The sequence below is a fragment of the Anomaloglossus baeobatrachus genome, chromosome 4, assembly GCF_048569485.1.
Source record: "Anomaloglossus baeobatrachus isolate aAnoBae1 chromosome 4, aAnoBae1.hap1, whole genome shotgun sequence".
Classification (NCBI taxonomy): domain Eukaryota; kingdom Metazoa; phylum Chordata; class Amphibia; order Anura; family Aromobatidae; genus Anomaloglossus; species Anomaloglossus baeobatrachus.
The window spans coordinates 487757432-487776010 of record NC_134356.1 but is presented as its reverse complement, the minus strand read 5'-3'; the positions used below and the strand labels follow the sequence as shown (position 1 = coordinate 487776010).

The 18579-nt window shown below is 42.3% G+C and overlaps 1 protein-coding gene across 1 annotated transcript in view; it reads right to left on the bottom strand.

Moving 5' to 3' along the window:
• WDR72 (WD repeat domain 72) overlaps nt 1–18579 on the bottom strand; it is a 426854-nt gene that overhangs the window by 6387 nt on the left and 401888 nt on the right. The window contains exon 18 of the mRNA XM_075342738.1: nt 13001–13096. Within this exon, the coding sequence (XP_075198853.1) occupies nt 13001–13096 (96 nt within the window). The remainder of the gene's footprint in view (nt 1–13000; nt 13097–18579) is intronic.

Here is an 18579-nt window from a genome sequence, read left to right as displayed (position 1 = left end):
TCTTGAGTGAAAACATTAGTATTGTATTTATTAGTATTCTAAATTATTATGAACTTGTTTTCTTTGCATTATTTGAGGTCTGAAAGCAATGCATTTTTTTTTGTTATTTTGACCATTTCTCATCTCCAAAAAATAAATACAAAATGTATTGCTTGGAAATTCGGAGACTTGATGTCAGTAGTTTATAAAATAAACAACAATTTACATTTCACTCAAAAATATACCTATAAAGAGAAAAATAAGAGAAAATGAAAATTTGGAGGTGGTTTCTTCATTTTTGCCAGAGCTGTGTGTGTATATATATATATATATTAGTTGGTACTGTATACACTACTGAACTGTGTTCTATTATTTTAAAATCCACACTTATCTACTTTTGTTTCTGCCTAATTTTCTCTTTTTATTAGTTATAGATTATCTTGTGTATTCCTTTTTAGCATGAGGGTTAGTACATACCATATCATGGCCAAAGACATATTTTTGGTATTTTCATACTCATCTTCATTTTGTCACTTAAAAGTTAAGTGCGCAATCATGTGACGTAACCCGTTTTACCTACTCTCCTATTGGAAGTGTCTTAATTTCTTATCAGAGAAATTCATCCACACGGGAGCAGATAAATAATTCATGTTACTAGCTCTTTGTTGTGCGTCCCTGAACTGCACACAGAGCTCGGAGGCTGACAGCTGTGTCAGGACAAGCACCAAAGATCTGACATGACAAGTGACTAACAAGTTTCTTTCACTCTATAGTGAATGAAAACAATGGCATAAAGTACAAAAAACAAAATCCAACCCAAAATGCTACACGTCCTTTACGAAGTGTGCGTGTCTGCAGTAAGCCTATTTCCAACCCATAACCTCTGGTCATTTTCTGTACTGCCCACCTCTTTTATTCTCCTCACTATTCTGGCCATTTACGCCTGTCCACGGATCAATATGAACAATTCTTGAAGAAATACGATGTCTCTATGGCAACCAAGCCACAAATTCTCAGTGGAAGGCAATGAGACCAGTTCTGAATTCTCTAGAGGTTTTCAGAGTTATAAGGAACAGTGTTTTAAAATTCAGGGATGGACACACAGGGAAGACTGAGCAATTCATTGTTTACTGCCAATGTAATGATACCATATTTGAAGAATCCTATTCTCAACCTTGATCCCTGTCATCAATTTTATTCAAAGCACAAATCGGCCTCATATATCTCTTATAAGAGTGTATGCAATGTGTCCGACAAAATATAATATTAAAAAAAAGGAGCAAAATATGTCTAGTGATCTTGGAGAATTTTTGTACTCTGCAGTTAGAAAATAAATTTCAATCTAGGAAACTGATTTGTATAATTAATGGCTGATCATATTTAAGTGTCGCTGGTTGGTGGAATTATGCAATTTGGATTAAAACTGTGAGCTAAGTACTGCACATTTTTCATGTTTGTAGTTTTAGTGGACTTCATTTATTCATCACAGAGTGTTTATAGAGCTATTAAGAATACAAATTATTTTGAGTAAATGGGTTGTATATAAAAGGACTTCAATTAGGCAAGTTGTGGCTAGTCCTAATTTCTTAGGATAGAGCATTCCAAAGATTTGGTGCAGCTTGGGAGAAGTCTTAGAGCTGGGAGTGGGAGGTTGAGATTAGTGTGGTTGTTAGTGGAAAGTCGCTTGTGGAGTGTAGAGAATGGGTAGGGCGATAGACATATGAGTGAGGAGATGTAAGGTGCAGCGCTGTGGAGAGCCTTGTGGGTGAGAACAAACAATTTAAATTGGATCCTATAATGTATGGGCAGACAATGCAAAGACTGGCACAGAGTGGAAGCGTAGAAGTAACGATTAGCCAGAAAGGGGACCCTGGCTGCTGCATTAGGGCTGCTTCTCACTTGCGAGTTTCTCGCAGTAGAGCAATGCGAGAAAAACTCGCATTGGAATCGGACACATGTTAGTGAATGATTCAGCTCGCATTTGCGATTTTTTTCTCAGTCCAAATCGGACTGAGAAAAAAATCGCAGCATGCTGCTTTTTTGCGAGTTTCTACTGCGAGTCTCTCCAATGCAAGTCTATGGGAGCGTGTAAAAAAATCGGATGTCACGGGACGGCACTCACACCATCCTAGTGACATGCGATTTTCTAAATACATTTCTCGCATGTTTCCTAAAACACTGGAAACGAGTGATGTCTCACAATGTCTGTCAATCACTATTCTCTGTCAGTCGGTCTCTCCCTCTCGGTCTCTATTCTCTCTCTGTCGGTCCGTCACTATCTCTGTCCCTCTCTCACAGTCTGTCGGTCATTTTCCCCTCCTCTCTCATACTCACCGTTCCCCGATCTCCGACGCGGCGCTGCACGGCATTCACACTGCGGCGGCGGCTTTTACTATTTTGAAAAAGCCGGCTGCTCATTAAACAATCTCGTATTCCCTGCTTTACTCGCCCACAGGCGCCTATGATTGGTTGCAATAAGACACGCCCCCACACTGAGTGACAGGTGTCTCACTGCACCCAATCACAGCAGCCGGTGGGCGTGTCTATACTGTGCAGTGAAATAAATAATTAAATAATTAAAAAAAACGGTGTACGGTCCCCCCCAATTTTAATACCAGCCAGATAAAGCCATACGGCTGAAGGCTGGTATTCTCAGGATGGGGAGCTCCACGTTATGGGGAGCCCCCCAGCCTAACAATATCAGTCAGCAGCCGCCCAGAATTGCCGCATACATTAGATGCGATAGTTCTGGGACTGTACCCGGCTCTTCCCAATTTGCCCTGGTGCGTTGGCAAATCGGGGTAATAAGGAGTTAATGGCAGCCCATAGCTGCCACTAAATCCTAGATTAATCATGTCAGGCGTCTCCACGAGATACCTTCCATGATTAATCTGTAAGTTACAGTAAATAAACACACACACACACACACACACCTGAAAAATCCTTTATTAGAAATAAAAAACACTAACAAATTCCCTGGTTCACCACTTTAATAGGCCCCAAAAAGTCCTCAATGTCCGGCGTAATCCAGGATGGTCCAGCGTCGCTTCCAGCTCTGCTGCATGGAGGTGACCGGAGCTGCAGAAAACACAGCCGCTCCTGTCAGCTCCACGCAGCAACTGAGGTGAGTATCGCGATCAGCTGAGCTGTCACTGAGGTTACCCTCGGCCACCGCTGGATCCTCCAACAGTGACAGCGGGTAACCTCAGTGACAGCTCAGCTGATCGCGATACTGATCAGCTGAGATTGTTTAATGAGCGGCCGGCTTTTTCAAAATAGTAAAAGCCGCCGCAGCAGTGTGATTGCCGTGCAGCGTCGCGCCGGGGATCGGGGATCGGTGAGTATGTAGGGCTAAAATAAAATTTTTGTGGGAAAAAGTTAAATTTTCATTTTTTACTTCAACTTTGCTTTAGTTTCTGTGAAATACCTGAAGATTTAATATATTTTGTGTTTGTGATTTTGAGCAGCTTGAGAGGTGCAGTTTTTAAAATGGTGTAACTTTTGGGTATTTTCTGTCACCTAGGCCTCTCAAAGTCACTTCAAATGTGCTGTGGACTCTAAAAAAAAATGGTTTTGTAATTTTTGTTGGAAAAATGGGAAATTGCTGAAAAACGTTTAACCCTTCTAACTTCCTAACAAGAAAAAAAAAATTTAAAAAAAGATGCCAATACAAAATTGACATATGGAAAATGTTATTAACTATTTTGTGTGGTATAGCTATCTGGTTTAAGGGCATAAAAATTCATAATATATTTTGACAAATTTCACTATTTTCATAAATAAACGCAGATAATATTGACCAAAATTTACCACTAACATGAAGTAGAACATGGCTTGAAAAAACAGCCTCAGAATCACCGGGATCTGTTGAAGTGTTCCAGAATTATTACCTCATAAAGTGACACTGGTCAGAATTGAAAAATGAGGCTTGGTCTTTAAAGTACAAAGAGGATAGGTCTTTAAGGGGTTAAAGAACCAACAATTTGTAAATATTTACAGATTAGAAGTCATTTAATACCGCAAATCGTTTAAATGGTAAAATATGAATGGATCTTTAGTCTTCACTACACACTATATCATCAGGGGCACTGAAATGTGTAGATATTTAATTTTCAGGACGTATAAAAGAAAGCTAAATTCAGCAATCTGTAACTGTATGTGTAATATAATAGTAATTTAATCTGTTAGAAAATGCTATACAGTTACATAGTTACTTAGGTTGAAAAAAGACCTAGGTCCATTTACTTCAACCTTCCTCCACCAGTTCTACATTTGGTCACTAAGTCATTTATAACCAACAATGTTTTGTGTATTGAGGAAATCATCCAGCCCTTTTATAAAAGCTGTTATAGTATCGGCCATTACTACCTCTTGTGGTAGGGCATTCCACAGTCTGACTGCTCTAACTGTAAAGAACCCTTTCCTATTTTGCTGTCTGAATCGCTTTTCTTCCACTCACAGTGAGTGCCCCCTGGTCCTTAGTATTGTCTTTGGAAGAAATAAGTCATGTGCCAGTCCTTTATATTGACCACACATGTATATATACATATAAATGAGATCTCCTCTGAGACGTCTTTTTTCTAAGCTAAACATATCTAACTTTTTCAACCTCTCATCATATGGGAGGTCTTCCATTCCATGTAGTAGTCTAGTTGCCCACCTTTGAACTGACTCTAACTTCTGAATGTCCTTTTTAAAATGTGGAGCCCAAAACTGGATCCCATATTCCAGATGTGGCCTTACAAGTGATTTATAGAGGGGTAACAATACGTTGGGATCACGGGATCTGATCTCTCTTTTTATACACCTTAAAATCTTGTTTGCTTTGGCAGCTGCTGCTTGACATTGAGTGCTGCTGCTCAGCTTATTTGTAATAAGAATACCCAAGTCCTTCTCCTGTTCTGTAGTCCCGAGTTTACTTCCATTTAATGTATACGCAGCTATAGGATTACTCCGTCCTAGGTGCATTACTTTACATTTATCTACATTAAATCTCATTTGCCAAGTATCTATCTGCCCATTCTGACATCTTATCCAGATCTTTTTATAATATTGTACTATCAATGGCAATTTTTAATATCCTACATAGTTTGGTGTCATCAGCAAAGACTGACACCACTTTACTATCAATCCCATCCACAAGGTCATTAATAAAAAGATTAAAAAGAGTTGGTCCTATCACAGATTCCTGCTGCACCCCACTGCTGACTATGGCCCATTTAGAGAATGTTCCATTTATGACTACTCTTTGTTTCCTATCTTTTAGCCAATTCCTTACCCAGTTGCATATAGTTTCCCCTACCCTAGTCCTTGCTTCTGGAGCTTTAGTATAAGGGTATTAAGTGGTACAGTATCAAATGCCTTTGCAAAGTCCAAATAAATCAAAGTCCAAATAACTATAGGTTTTCTAAAAATCAAGGCTTTTACAAACAATTTTTTTGGAGTTGCACACTACATGTAATCGGGATGATGCTACTCCCAGTGCGAGCCATTCAAACACTCGCACAGGGCAGAGCACCAAGCATACATGGACACAGCTTTGCTCGCACAAGTGAAGTTAGCATGTAAAGCATCTGAACGCCAAACCCGAACCTTGATTTTTTAAGTTGGTGTTCGGTTCGAAAACTGAACCTTAGGTTCGCTTATCATTAGTAGAGTTGAGCGCGGTTCGTGGTTCGTGGTTCTCCAGTTCTAGGTTCGAGTGATTTTTGGGCTGTTCGAGATCGAACTAGAACTCGAGCTTTTTGCTAAAAGCTCGATAGTTCTAGATATGTTCGAGAACGGTTCTAGCAGCAAAAAGCAGGGCTTTTTACAGCTACAGTGTGCAGGAGCCATCGCTGGCAGCCTGCCACAAGCTGGTAACCAAGATAAACATCGGGTATCCAAGCAAAGCGCTTTGGTTAGTAACCCGATGTTTATCTTAGTTACGTGCAGGAAGCCCACACTTTCCCGCTCAGCTCAAGCTCACTCCGCCCCCTCCTGCCTGCGGCATGTACACATACATACACACACACACACACACACACACACACACACATCCCCCCCCCCCGCTCGGCTTACCTGCGGTGATGAAGTCCCGCCATCCCGACCTCAGCGCTGTCACTGTCCTCCATGGCCGCCGCTTGTCACATCACCTCTCGCTTCCGACCCGAGACTGACTAGCGGTGACGTCACGGACCTCTCGCGATACTTGCTGTGAAGGCGCCGGTCATTGACCTCAGTGACAGGGGCTGTCAGTGTGCTGGAGATCAGCGCAGGTAATGTACCTCGCTGACAGCAGCACTTGTCATCCCCTGCAGTGACCTGGGCTGACCCATTGATGTTAGCTCAGGTCACTGCACTGCTCTCCCAGCCAATGGGGAACATCCTGCTCTTCATTGACTGGGACAGTGTGGATCGTCATGGCAACCCCTTGGATTACAGCAGACCTGGATTTGTTTTTCAATCTAATAAATTGGTTAAAGAGGGAATGTTTTGGGGAGTGTTTTTTCAAATAAAAATGTGTTTGTCGTCTATTTTTTTTTATTACTGACTGGCTTGGTGATGTCGGGTATCTGATAGACGCCTGACCTCACCAACACCAGGGCTTGATGCCAGGTGACATTACACATCTGGTATTAACCCCATATATTACCCCGTTTGCCACCGCACCAGGGCGCGGGATGAGCTGGGGCGAAGCACCAGGATTGGCGCATCTAATGGATGCGCCACTTCTGGGGCGGCTGCGGCCTGCTATTTTTAGGCTGGGGAGATTCCAATAACCATGGACCTCCCTAGTCTGAGAATATCAGGCCCCAGCTGTCTGCTTTACCTTGGCTGGTGATCCAATTTTGGGGGACCCCTACGTGTTTTTTTTTTTAATTATTTATTTAATTTAAAATAACAGCGTGGGGTGCCCTCAGTTTTGGATTACCAGCCAAGGTGAGGTTGCCAGCTGTGGTCTGCAGGCTGCAGCCGTCTGCTTTACCCTAGCTGGCTACAAAACTAGGGGGAACCCTACGTCATTTTTTTTTCATTTTTTTGGCTAAATACAAAGCTAAGCACCCCTTAGTGCCACATGAAAGGTACCAAAGGGTGTTCCACTTTTTCTCCATTTTTTTCTCCACTTTTTCTCCACTTTTTCTCCATTTTTTTCTCCACTTTTTCTCCTCTTATGCTCCACTTTTTCTCCACTTTTTCTCCACTTTTTCTCCACTTTTTCTCCTCTTATGCTCCACTTTTTCTCCTCTTATGCTCCACTTTTTCTCCACTTTTTCTCCACTTTTTTCTCCACTTTTTTCTCCACTTTTTCTCCACTTTTTCTCCTCTTATGCTCCACTTTTTCTCCACTTTTTCTCCACTTTTTCTCCACTTTTTTCTCCACTTTTTCTCCACTTTTTCTCCACTTTTTTCTCCACTTTTTCTCCTCTTATGCTCCACTTTTTCTCCACTTTTTTCTCCACTTTTTCTCCACTTTTTCTCCTCTTATGCTCCACTTTTTCTCCACTTTTTCTCCACTTTTTCTCCACTTTTTTCTCCACTTTTTCTCCTCTTATGCTCCACTTTTTCTCCACTTTTTCTCCACTTTTTCTCCACTTTTTCTCCACTTTTTCTCCACTTTTTCTCCTCTTATGCTCCACTTTTTCTCCACTTTTTCTCCACTTTTTCTCCACTTTTTTCTCCACTTTTTCTCCTCTTATGCTCCACTTTTTCTCCACTTTTTCTCCACTTTTTCTCCACTTTTTCTCCACTTTTTTCTCCACTTTTTTCTCCACTTTTTCTCCACTTTTTCTCCTCTTATGCTCCACTTTTTCTCCACTTTTTCTCCACTTTTTCTCCACTTTTTCTCCACTTTTTTCTCCTCTCATGCTCCACTTTTTCTCCACTTTTTCTCCACTTTTTCTCCACTTTTTTCTCCACTTTTTTCTCCACTTTTTTCTCCACTTTTTCTCCACTTTTTCTCCTCTTATGCTCCACTTTTTCTCCACTTTTTCTCCACTTTTTCTCCACTTTTTTCTCCACTTTTTTCTCCACTTTTTGTCCACTTTTTCTCCTCTTATGCTCCACTTTTTCTCCACTTTTTCTCCACTTTTTCTCCGTTCTTTTTCTATGGTCAGTCTACCCATTAGCTCTGCCATGCATACTGTAGCTCTACACCTACTGCACATGTTACTTTATGATTGACATCTCTTTCGTACCAGAGCTGTCTAAGCCTACTCTGACCCCATATTTGTCATTACTATATTGTCCTTGTACTGTATTATGACATTTGTATCATGTGTTTCATTTCTTGCTGTGTTGCAATTTTTTTGCTGCATCCCAATTGTACCTCTACATTGTTCGAGTTTATGTTATTGTTCTCTCACTCTTATGTGATACTGATTATTGTCATTTTTCATGATTATATGCAGATAAGTCCAATCTGACGAAGGCTCAGGCCGAAACGTCATTTGTAACTTGTTTTGGACAAAAACATATATGCTTATGAAAAAAATTTTTTCTTAATACGGACCAATAAAGAGTGATTTTGCATTACTATCCATTGTGACTTACTGACTTAGTCTGGGAGATATAGAGTGCCGAGGTTACTCACTAATTTTATCTATTATTACCTCTGAGCACCTATATACCAGTGAGCAGAGCTTCCTCTACAGTAGTTCTCCTGATTAGGCATGCCCTTACCTCATAAGCAGGGCATTGCAGCTTTGGTAGCAACCATTACGACATGGACTCTGCTGCTGTGGACCCGGGGAGAGTGAGTGCAGATTCATTGCACCCACACTCCTCACATGAAGGGTCCGCACTCCTAGAAAATGGGGGATACGTTCCCTGAGTGTCTCCCCCCCATATTCTAGACGGTCCAGAGTCGTCGTGGGACCCCTTTATTTTTTTTCTTACAATAAATTGGTGAAAGAGGAAATGTTTTGGGGACTGTTTTTTCAAATAAATTTCTTTTGTCGATTTTTTGTTTTTGTTAGTACTGACAGTTTATGATGTTGGGTATCTAATAGACGCCATGACATCACAAACTGCTGGGCTTGATCTCAGGTGACTTTACAGCTAGTATCAACCCAATTTATTACCCCGTTTGCCACTGCACCAGGGCACGGGATGAGCTGGGGTGAAGCGCCAGGATTGGCGCATCTAGTGGATGCGCCACGTCTGGGGTGCCTGCGGCCTGCTATTTTTAGGCTGTGAAGGCCCAATAACTATGGACCTTCCCACCCTGAGAATACCAGACCACAGCTGTCCGCTTTACCTTGGCTGGTGATCCAATTTGGGGGGGACCCTACTTTTATTGTGTAATTATTAATATTTATAAAATAATTATAAAAAAGAGCCTGAGGGGACCTCCACATTGGATCCCCAACCACGGTAAAGCTGCCAGCTGTGGTTTTCAGGCTACAGCCGTCTGCTTTACCCTAGCTGGCTATCAAAAATGGGGGGACCCAACGTAATTTTTTTTTTTTAACTATTTTTTAAATAGAAAAAATTAATGGGCTTCCCTGTATTTTGATTGCCAACCAAGGTAACGGCAGGCAGATGGGGGTGGCAACCCATAGCTGTCTGCTTTATCTGCGCTGAGAATCAAAAATACCGCGGAGCGCTACATCATTTTTTTAAAGATTTATTTTTACAGCACTGTGATGTCCAGCAATCAAAATACAGGGAAGCCCATTTTATTTTTAGTTATTTAAATAAATAATTAAAAAAAATATATATGGGCTCCCGCTGCATTTTTTGTATTGCTAGCTAAGGGTAATCCAAGCAGCTACTGGCTGCTAACCCCCACTGCTTGGTGTTACCTTCACTGGCAATGGAAAATCCAGGGAAGCATTTTTTATTTTTTTTGCCAAAAAACTACAAAAAAAGGACGTGAGCTTCGCCATATTTTTGTATGCTAGCCAGGTATAGCAGGCAGGTGCTGGAAGAGTTGGATACAGCGCCAGAAGATGGCGCTTCTATGAAAGTGCCATTTTCTGAGCCGGCTGCAGACTGCAATTCGCAGCAGTGGGGCCCAGAAAGCTCAGGCCAACCGGTGGTGCGGATTCCAATCCCCAGCTGCCTAGTTGCACCTGGCTGGACACAAAAATGGGGCAAAGCCTACGTCATTTGTTTTCTAATTATTTCATGAAATTCATGAAATAATATAAAAAGGGCTTCCCTTTATTTTTGGTTCCCAGCCGGGTACAAATAGGCAACTGGGGGTTGGGGGCAGCCGTACCTGCCTGCTGTACCTGGCTAGCATACAAAAATATGGCGAAGCCCACATAATTTTTTCAGGGGGCAAAAAACTTCTGCATACAGTCCTGGATGGAGTATGCTGAGCCTTGTAGTTCTGCAGCTGCTGTCTGTCTGTATGGAGAAGAGCAGACAGCAGCTGCAGAACTACAAGGCTCAGCATACTCCATCCAGGACTGTATGCAGAAGTTTTTTGCCCACCAAAAAAATGACGTGGGCTTCGCCATATTTTTGTATGCTAGCCAGGTACAGCAGGCAGCCACGGGCTGCCTCCAACCCCCAGTTGCCTATTTGTACCCGGCTGGGAACCAAAAATATAGGGAAGCCCGTTTTTTTTTAATTATTTCACTTATTTCATGAAATAATTAAAAAACAAATGACGTGGGCTTCGCCCTATTTTTGTGTCCAGCCGGGTACAACTAGGCAGCTGGGGATTGGAATCCGCAGCACAGGTTAGCCCGAGGTTTGTGGGCGCCTCTGCTGCGGATTTCAGTCCGCAGCCGTCCCAGAAAATGGCGCTCTCATAGAAGCGCCATCATCTGGCGCTGTATCCAACTCTTCCAACAGCCCTGGAGCCGGGTGGCTTGTTGGGTAATCATGAGTTAATACTGGCTTTGTTTTACCAGCCAGTATTAAGCCAGAGATTCTTAATGTCAGGCACGTTTGACCCGGCCATTAAGAATCTCCAATAAAGGGTTAAAAAAAAGACACCACACAGAGAAAAAATACTTTAATAGAAATAAATACACAGACACATTAGAGACTCCATCTTTATTACCCCCTGTCAGCCCTCCACGACCCTGCTCTTCTGTCTGCTTTCTTTCTAGTGTAGTAGTAGTGACGATTGTAGTGAGGGGCATAACTTGGGGCTGGGGAACCTCCATCCTCACTACAATGCTCACTACAATCGTGCAGCCTTCACTCTGTGAGTGATCAGTGCTGGCTGCTAGCGGTAACGCTGACAGACGCGTTACCATAGCAACGGTGCTCTCGGAGCCGCGGTTAGCGGTGACGTCACCGCTAACTGCGTTGCTATGGCAACGGTGATCTCCGTTAATGACCGGCTGTGTCAGCCGGTCCCTAACGGAACGGGGAGTCGACCGTGTGCTAGAGCATGTCGCCGGTACACGGCGATACACATATGTGCACCGTGTACCGGAGAGATGCACTCGCAGGTCCTACATGACGTGTCATAGTCATGTGACCAGTCTGTAGCCAATGAGATAATAGCCACGTGACTGGTCACATGGCTATTTTGACGTCACGATAGGTCCTGCTTCTCTGCTGGCAGTGCAGGTCACCGGGAGGATTCAGCGATCATCGGATGGAATAGCGGCAGGAGACAGAGTGCAGAAGGGATCGCGAGGACCGGTAAGTGTTATGGCAATGTTTATTAACTGTTTGTGTACATTTATCATGCATTTTTATGTGTTTGTGATTGCCTCCCATTATAGCCTATACGTTCGAGTTCGGTTCGTCGAACGTTCGACGAACCGAACTCGAACGGGACCCCCGTTCGGCGAACCGACCTCGAGCCGAACCGCGACCGGTTCGCTCATCTCTAATCATTAGTAATAATAGTTAATTTCTTACTGTATGATATAAAAATTCAGAGAAAAGTAAGAGGAGCGACAATCACCACTGGCGATTTTAGTAAAAAAAATATAATTTTAGTAAAATAAAATGCATTTTATTTTGGTCACAGGATTGCAGATAGATAACAGTAAATGTATAATATGTAGAATGATTAGCTCACTAGAAAGGCTTGATTTCCCTCCAGTGGGTTCTCATACTTCAGTCCCAATTATTCCCTTGATCACTTTGAGATCAGCAAACAATGCCCATGGCACTACATCACTGGAGAATGAATAAGTCTATCCACCATATAACCTGATACTTTATTATACGCATAGAAAATAAAGGCAAGTGTTGGCGGGAGCACAGATAGAGTGTATGCTTTAAGTCTCACTAAGTGACCTACAGATCTATATCATGTACGTCACACGTCTGGATGAACAAACAGCTTCATAAATGTGCACTAACATGACTTACTGGAATCTGAAACATCCCTGTGTATAGTGGCAGGCTGCACTCTCACAAAAGATGAAATCTCAGCCCTTTTCCGTGGGGACCGGTCAGGTGACAACTGTCTGCTGCCCCCTGTCAACACAGCTTCAAGACTTTGAAATTTCTTAACTAAGCTGACAGACAGCAGAGAGGATGAATCACGGATTTGAGATCACACAGATGCAAGATATTAGGAGAAATTAAACATGATCAAAACTAAATTGCTATGACAGGGCACAAAACAATGAAATACTTGTCTCTACACAACACTATAAAACCATCCGAAAACCATACTATTTACAAACATGCTTTTTGCACCAAGATGATAAAAATGGTAAGATGTGATAAGAAATGTGTATTGGTCAGATTTCAGATTAATTAACGTTCTGTATGGACAATTTGCTTATGTCAGCCTCTCTAAAATCAGCTCTTTATTCAGACGCGGTCGGCCGTATACGCTCAGAGGTTGGACCCAGCACATATATTTAAAAAAGACTTCAGTCTAAAACTAATTATAATGAAGTGGTAGTGTCAGCTTTCTTTTAAAGTCATAAAGCCTTTGGCCAATCTAAGACGTGAATTCTTGATGAAAGAGCAAAATGAATAATCTCTGCGCTGCTTGACCATTAGAGGTGATTACTAATTTGCTGCAGTAGCTGCTAAAAAGGTATTAGACTGATGCATTTTATGAGGAAGGATAATTGATAGCATATTTTGTCTAATTTTTACTTACCTGGACTATCTGTGTCCTCCAATCCACTCTTCTCAGTGAGGGATTCGGGGTCTTGGAAGTTTACTACCTTTTCATTTTTTGCTGAGACATCAGGGACTACAAATAAAAAAGAGGCAATGTTACGTCTGAAAATAATTATATATATCAATATAATAAAAAAGCAGTATAATAATAAGTGGCTAAATGGTCTATATAAGTGTAATTTATTTTACACTTAAACTAAACCTCTATTAAAACAAAACTGCGTTGTTGCGTGTTTGTCAGACAGATAGAAGTTCCTATAGAACTGGAGGAAGGTTGCTAAGGTTAGCTAGTTCCAACTATTAATGTGGAGTGTGAACCTGCAAACATGGGAAACATGACAAACCTAAAGCCTGCCGTACACGTTAGGTGGCTGTCACTCATCTCTCCCATACACAGGATTGGCGGAGAACCCCTGTGTTCCCTTTGAGAGATCTGCAGTCAGGTATGTCTGAAGGACGCTTATCTCCAGGACAACAATAGGATTGGCAGTCTGAAATCGGACATGCCACATCCTTTATTCACGCGAAAATCATGTGTGACTCAGCCAACAATGGTCTCATGTGTATAGGGAACTTTAGGGTCCTTTCAAAATTCTATTATGACAGAACACATACATATTTGCATAAATAGGATTTTATTTTACAAGAATCTGCTACTTACAGTTTTACAGCCCATAGAGGTAGTGATCTTGGGTATAGCCTCTACAAGTGATAGGACCACACAGACATGCCCAAATTAACATGGATTTTATTTACAGAGAAGCGCCACAAATGTAATATCCCTTATTATGGCTCTTGTGTCTCTCCAAACCCCAGAGCATAGAAAGGGAATATGTAAAAAATAAAAAAAATCCTTAACCACTTTACTACTCACCTCTTCTGCACCGCCAGTCATCACCATCATCCATTCAGTCCTCGTCCCATCTCCTGATTCACACTGCAAGCTTTGAAATCCTTGGGCCTTTACAAAGTGTATAGTAAATTATCCAGCTCACCCGCATTTAATTTCCTTGCAGTTCAGAGCCTGGACACAAGTGTAATGCGTATAAGTAGAAGATCCAACTTCATGAATGAATATGGACATCACGCACCTGATATGTGTTTTAACCAAGCCTCTATCATGATATTTTAATCCTTGTCTGGCATTTTTATATATCCACAAATATACGGTAGATACTTGCACTTTCAAGGAGCTGGATTTTCTACCTCCCATATTGAGCTGGGACTTTTGACTCTGATAAAGCCTGGAAAGTACTGTAGTCAAGACGTCACGACATGCGCCATCAGCTTGCGTGCATGTGCAAAACCCTCCTGGCCTTCATCAGAGGTGGAAGTCCTGGCTCAGTGAGAGAAGCCCAAGGATTTCAGTGCTTCTGGCATGGATCAGAAGATATTAGAAGTACAGAACAGCAGAGGGGCCAGAGGGGTGAGCGGTAAGGTGAGCATGTTTTTTTTTTAGATTTTTTTTAAACTTTTTAATCTTTTGATGGACTGTATTGTTCTGAAAAATGGAAGCCAGTGATCACCATTTTGCTGAATTTGTAGATACAAATGACAAAACAAATCTGCATTTTTGTTGAATACAGATTTTATAAACTTCAAGTTGAATTCAGTTTTACGTGAATATATTTGCTCATCTCTACTCCTGACATATGCTCATGAACAAAACAGCAGAGTGCAAAGATCACAATTAATATTTCAGTTTAAAAAATAACTTAGAAATTGTGATTGCTATTTACTTTTCCAATCCCGTTCACTATAATTTTTGTTAAAGGGGTATTCCCCGCTTACACAGATAAAGCATATTTTCAGAATGCTCACATGCAAGAAATGTATTTTTTGTCCTGATCCCCAAATGTCAAGCTCGCTATCCTCAATAATTTTTGCAGGTTGAAAGGACTTATCACCCTCTTGAAACAGGCTCCTGCCAAGCCCAATTCCTGGAGGCTTTATCTCACAGTTTAGTCATAAAAGAGGAGTCTGTCTAATTAATTAAATAATGGTAGGGTATAGTCTCACTTGATGTTTGCTGGCGATCCAATGACAAAGACCTAGAGATTGGAAGGGCCGCAAGACATCACTGTTTTCTTCACAGCTGTTCCCTGGACAGTGGTGTTTTCAACCACCAAGGTGTGAGCATCATACAATCAACCCCAGAATGCCCCTGTGCAGATGAAAAGGTGTAAAATGCAGCACTGTGGCTCAGTGGTTAGCACTGTTCCATGGGTTCCAATCCCATAATGGAAAACATCTATTTTAATACCTCATATTTGTGTGAGTTTTCTACAAATACTGTGGTTTCCTCCCACGTTCATAAGTCATTGATAAGGAAATTAAATTGTAAACCCCAATGAGGACAGTGGGGATGATAATATCTGTAATGTTCTATGGACTATGTTGGCACTAAAATGATCGCTTTATTATTATGATTAGGGGGTCCCAGAGTTTGGTCCGTCACCAGCTATTAAAGAGAACCAACCATTAGGATTTTCACATATAAAATAAAGCCAGTGCTATACTGGTGCTAGTGTGACGCCCTGGCAAAACCAGGTTGTCACAGAGACTGCACAAATCTTCAAGGTGCAGGACTCCATCCTCCTTGGCATACCAACCAAACCCACACCCAGGTACACAACACCAGCCAGCAAAGCCTAGTCACCCCCCATGACAATAGGGACACACCAGTAGGCGGGGCCAAGTGGATGGTGACACCCACCTAGGGGTCCTGAGGTGTTCTGGGACGGAACAAGACAATAAAGCTTAGGAGGAGGAAGTGAGAGGAGTGAAGTACCAGGGTAGTCAGGGGTTGGAGCCTCTGGACTACTGGACTACTGACTAGGTGGCAGTCGGCAAACAGGGCCACAGGCAACAGAGATCCGGTCGCGGGAGACCTTATGTGGACCAGGGCAGGGTTGTAGCCCACCGATGCTGACAGTGGGAATCCGGTCCAGAGGCCGTGCACAGTCGGGGTGTCTGGACCCTAGGGCGAGGACTGCTTCAAGCCCCTTATCAATTTGCCAGCTGGGGACAAGATTCCACGTCTTGTCCCACCAGCAAGCCCAGAGAGCAAGACGGAAGCCCAATGAGGGGGATAGGGCTCCGCAAGTGCCTGCTAAGATCCCACGGGTCAGTTCTCGTGAGCCACAGCTCCCAACATATAGAATCACCGGGAGTGGACTTCCCCTTTTCAAGCGGAGTAGTCAAACTGAAGACACAAACACTAAGTGCAGGAGGAAGGGACCCCTGTTTGCTGTACCAGGGTGTGGGACCCAAATACATCCGCCGGAAGTCACCGGTCACTGGCAATTTGGTTTACCATTGGACTGTGTGAATTTCTCTGGAACTGTGAGTACACCATTACCATCTGGTCCAGCCCTGTAGAACACGCTCCGCAGCATTCTTTCCCGTATACCTGGGCCCCGGGACAACACCTGCCCTGCTCCATCAGCCCTGGGTGTCCCATACCATGGCAGCGGCGGTGTCACCATCCATCACCGCAACCCACGGGTGGCGTCACTGACAAACTCTTCCCCTGTAAATACCCCCTTTTTATTGTTGTGGGCAACGAGCCCCTGCACGAGCCCTGGATCCGGCTGCCACTTGAGCCCCAGCCACGATCCCGGATCCTAGTGCCTCTCGGGTAGGCTTCTCTGACGTGGTCAGTCACCCCCTGCCCGCGACAACTTCGATGCTTAATCTAAGCATACGTTTTGTTCTGAGATTGAATGTGTTATTTCATAAATATGTGGAAGTAAAGTTTCAGCAATGCACTACTATTTGATTGACAGGTGCAACAAGAAGGAAATATGTGGGTTGGGTTTTGTTATCTATTCCTACCCCTGTCTGTCTCCCTGGCCTTGGTAGATGCCAGACTGTATGGCTCGCATTTCAAACACATCCCTATCACATGACAGAATAACTTGTACCTGGAAGGAGCCCATACAGTCTAGCATCTACCAAGGCCAGGCAGGAAGACAGGGGTGGAAATAGATAACAAAACCCAACCCACATACTCCCTTCCTGTTGCACCTATCGATCAAATAGCAGTGCATTTCTGTAACTTTACTTGCACATATTTCTGAAATAACACATCCAATCTCTGAACACAAGCTATGGTTACATTCAGCATCCTAGCACCAGTATAGTACTGACTTTACTTTATATATGGAAATCCTGATGGTTGGTTCCCTTTTAGTGAACATATCACTTTTTGAAATCGAAATAATCCCTTAAAGAATGTACTGTTAATATCTTGGTGCCGTATACCAGAGGTCCCTTTCAAAGGTCGTATGGAGTGTATGCTTTGATTTAATAAAGTCGCTTTGTTGTTCCATATGAAGACATTGCTACAGTATATACCTGTATATGTATCTATTTATATCTAGAGATTACAAAAATACACATACTCTGAAGAAATAGAACAATACATTACTTATTAAACATGATGTTCCTCTGAGATTTTTAAACACAAAGAGAAAAAAAAAGCTGAATTCTTCTTAAATAATGGGATTTCAGTTTTCAACATAGTCAAGATTCATTGCCCAAAGGGGGCAAAACAATCATGTTACTTCCAACCTGATCTGACATTTAAATGTATAGCTGAATAATTAAGTTGAAGTTTCATTTAAACCAAAACCCATAAAACATTATTCAGCCTGAAAATGCATTGTAAAGTGACATGGTAGCCACTTCCATTACCCAAAGGGAGTTACTCCAATATGACACACACAGTATTTGTTGTACCGTATAAGATACCAAGATGAGCAAATATTTTTTCTCCCATAAGGAATATGACAGGTTTCACTTGACAATTCCAATGTTTAACATACATTTCTACTTATACTCTATTGTACTCAAATTAAGAATCAAGGAATTATCCAGGACTTTTATATTGATGGCCTATCGTTAGGACAAGTCATCAGTATCTGATCAATGGAGGTAGGACATCCAGCATCTCTGCAGAACAGGTGTTCCCAGTTCCAGTGGTGGTTGGATGTGCTCAGTTGTGGAGCAGCAAAGCACAACTCCATCAACTGTATGGTGTGCATAGGTGGGTACTGCACATCTACTGCCTATTCAAATCAATTGGGGGCAGATGTGCAGTATCTGTCCATGGGTACTATGCAAATGATGGAGTTGTGCAGCTCTGCAACTGAGGATATCCAATTGACACCAACAACATGGAAAGCTGATTTGTAGGGGTGCCGGATATAACAACCAAACTGGTCAGATACTGATGACTTATCCTAAGGATAGGCCATCAATATAAAACTCCCGGACAACCCTTTTAAAATTAGCCTGGCAATTGGTGCAGCATTAGATGATTATAGTGTCTCGCTTTAGAGGCTAAATTGCCCATGGCCCACTTCCATGTTGTAGTTACAGATATTTACAGTATTTACTCTATTAACCCCTTCACGACCAAGGATGTAACTGAACGTCCTAAATCATGAAGGGGTGATCACCACTGGCTGCTTTGTTGAACCGGTGGTGATCCCCGCGCATGTCTGCTGATTTTTACAGTAAACATGTATGCCTCGCAACCGCAGGTGGATC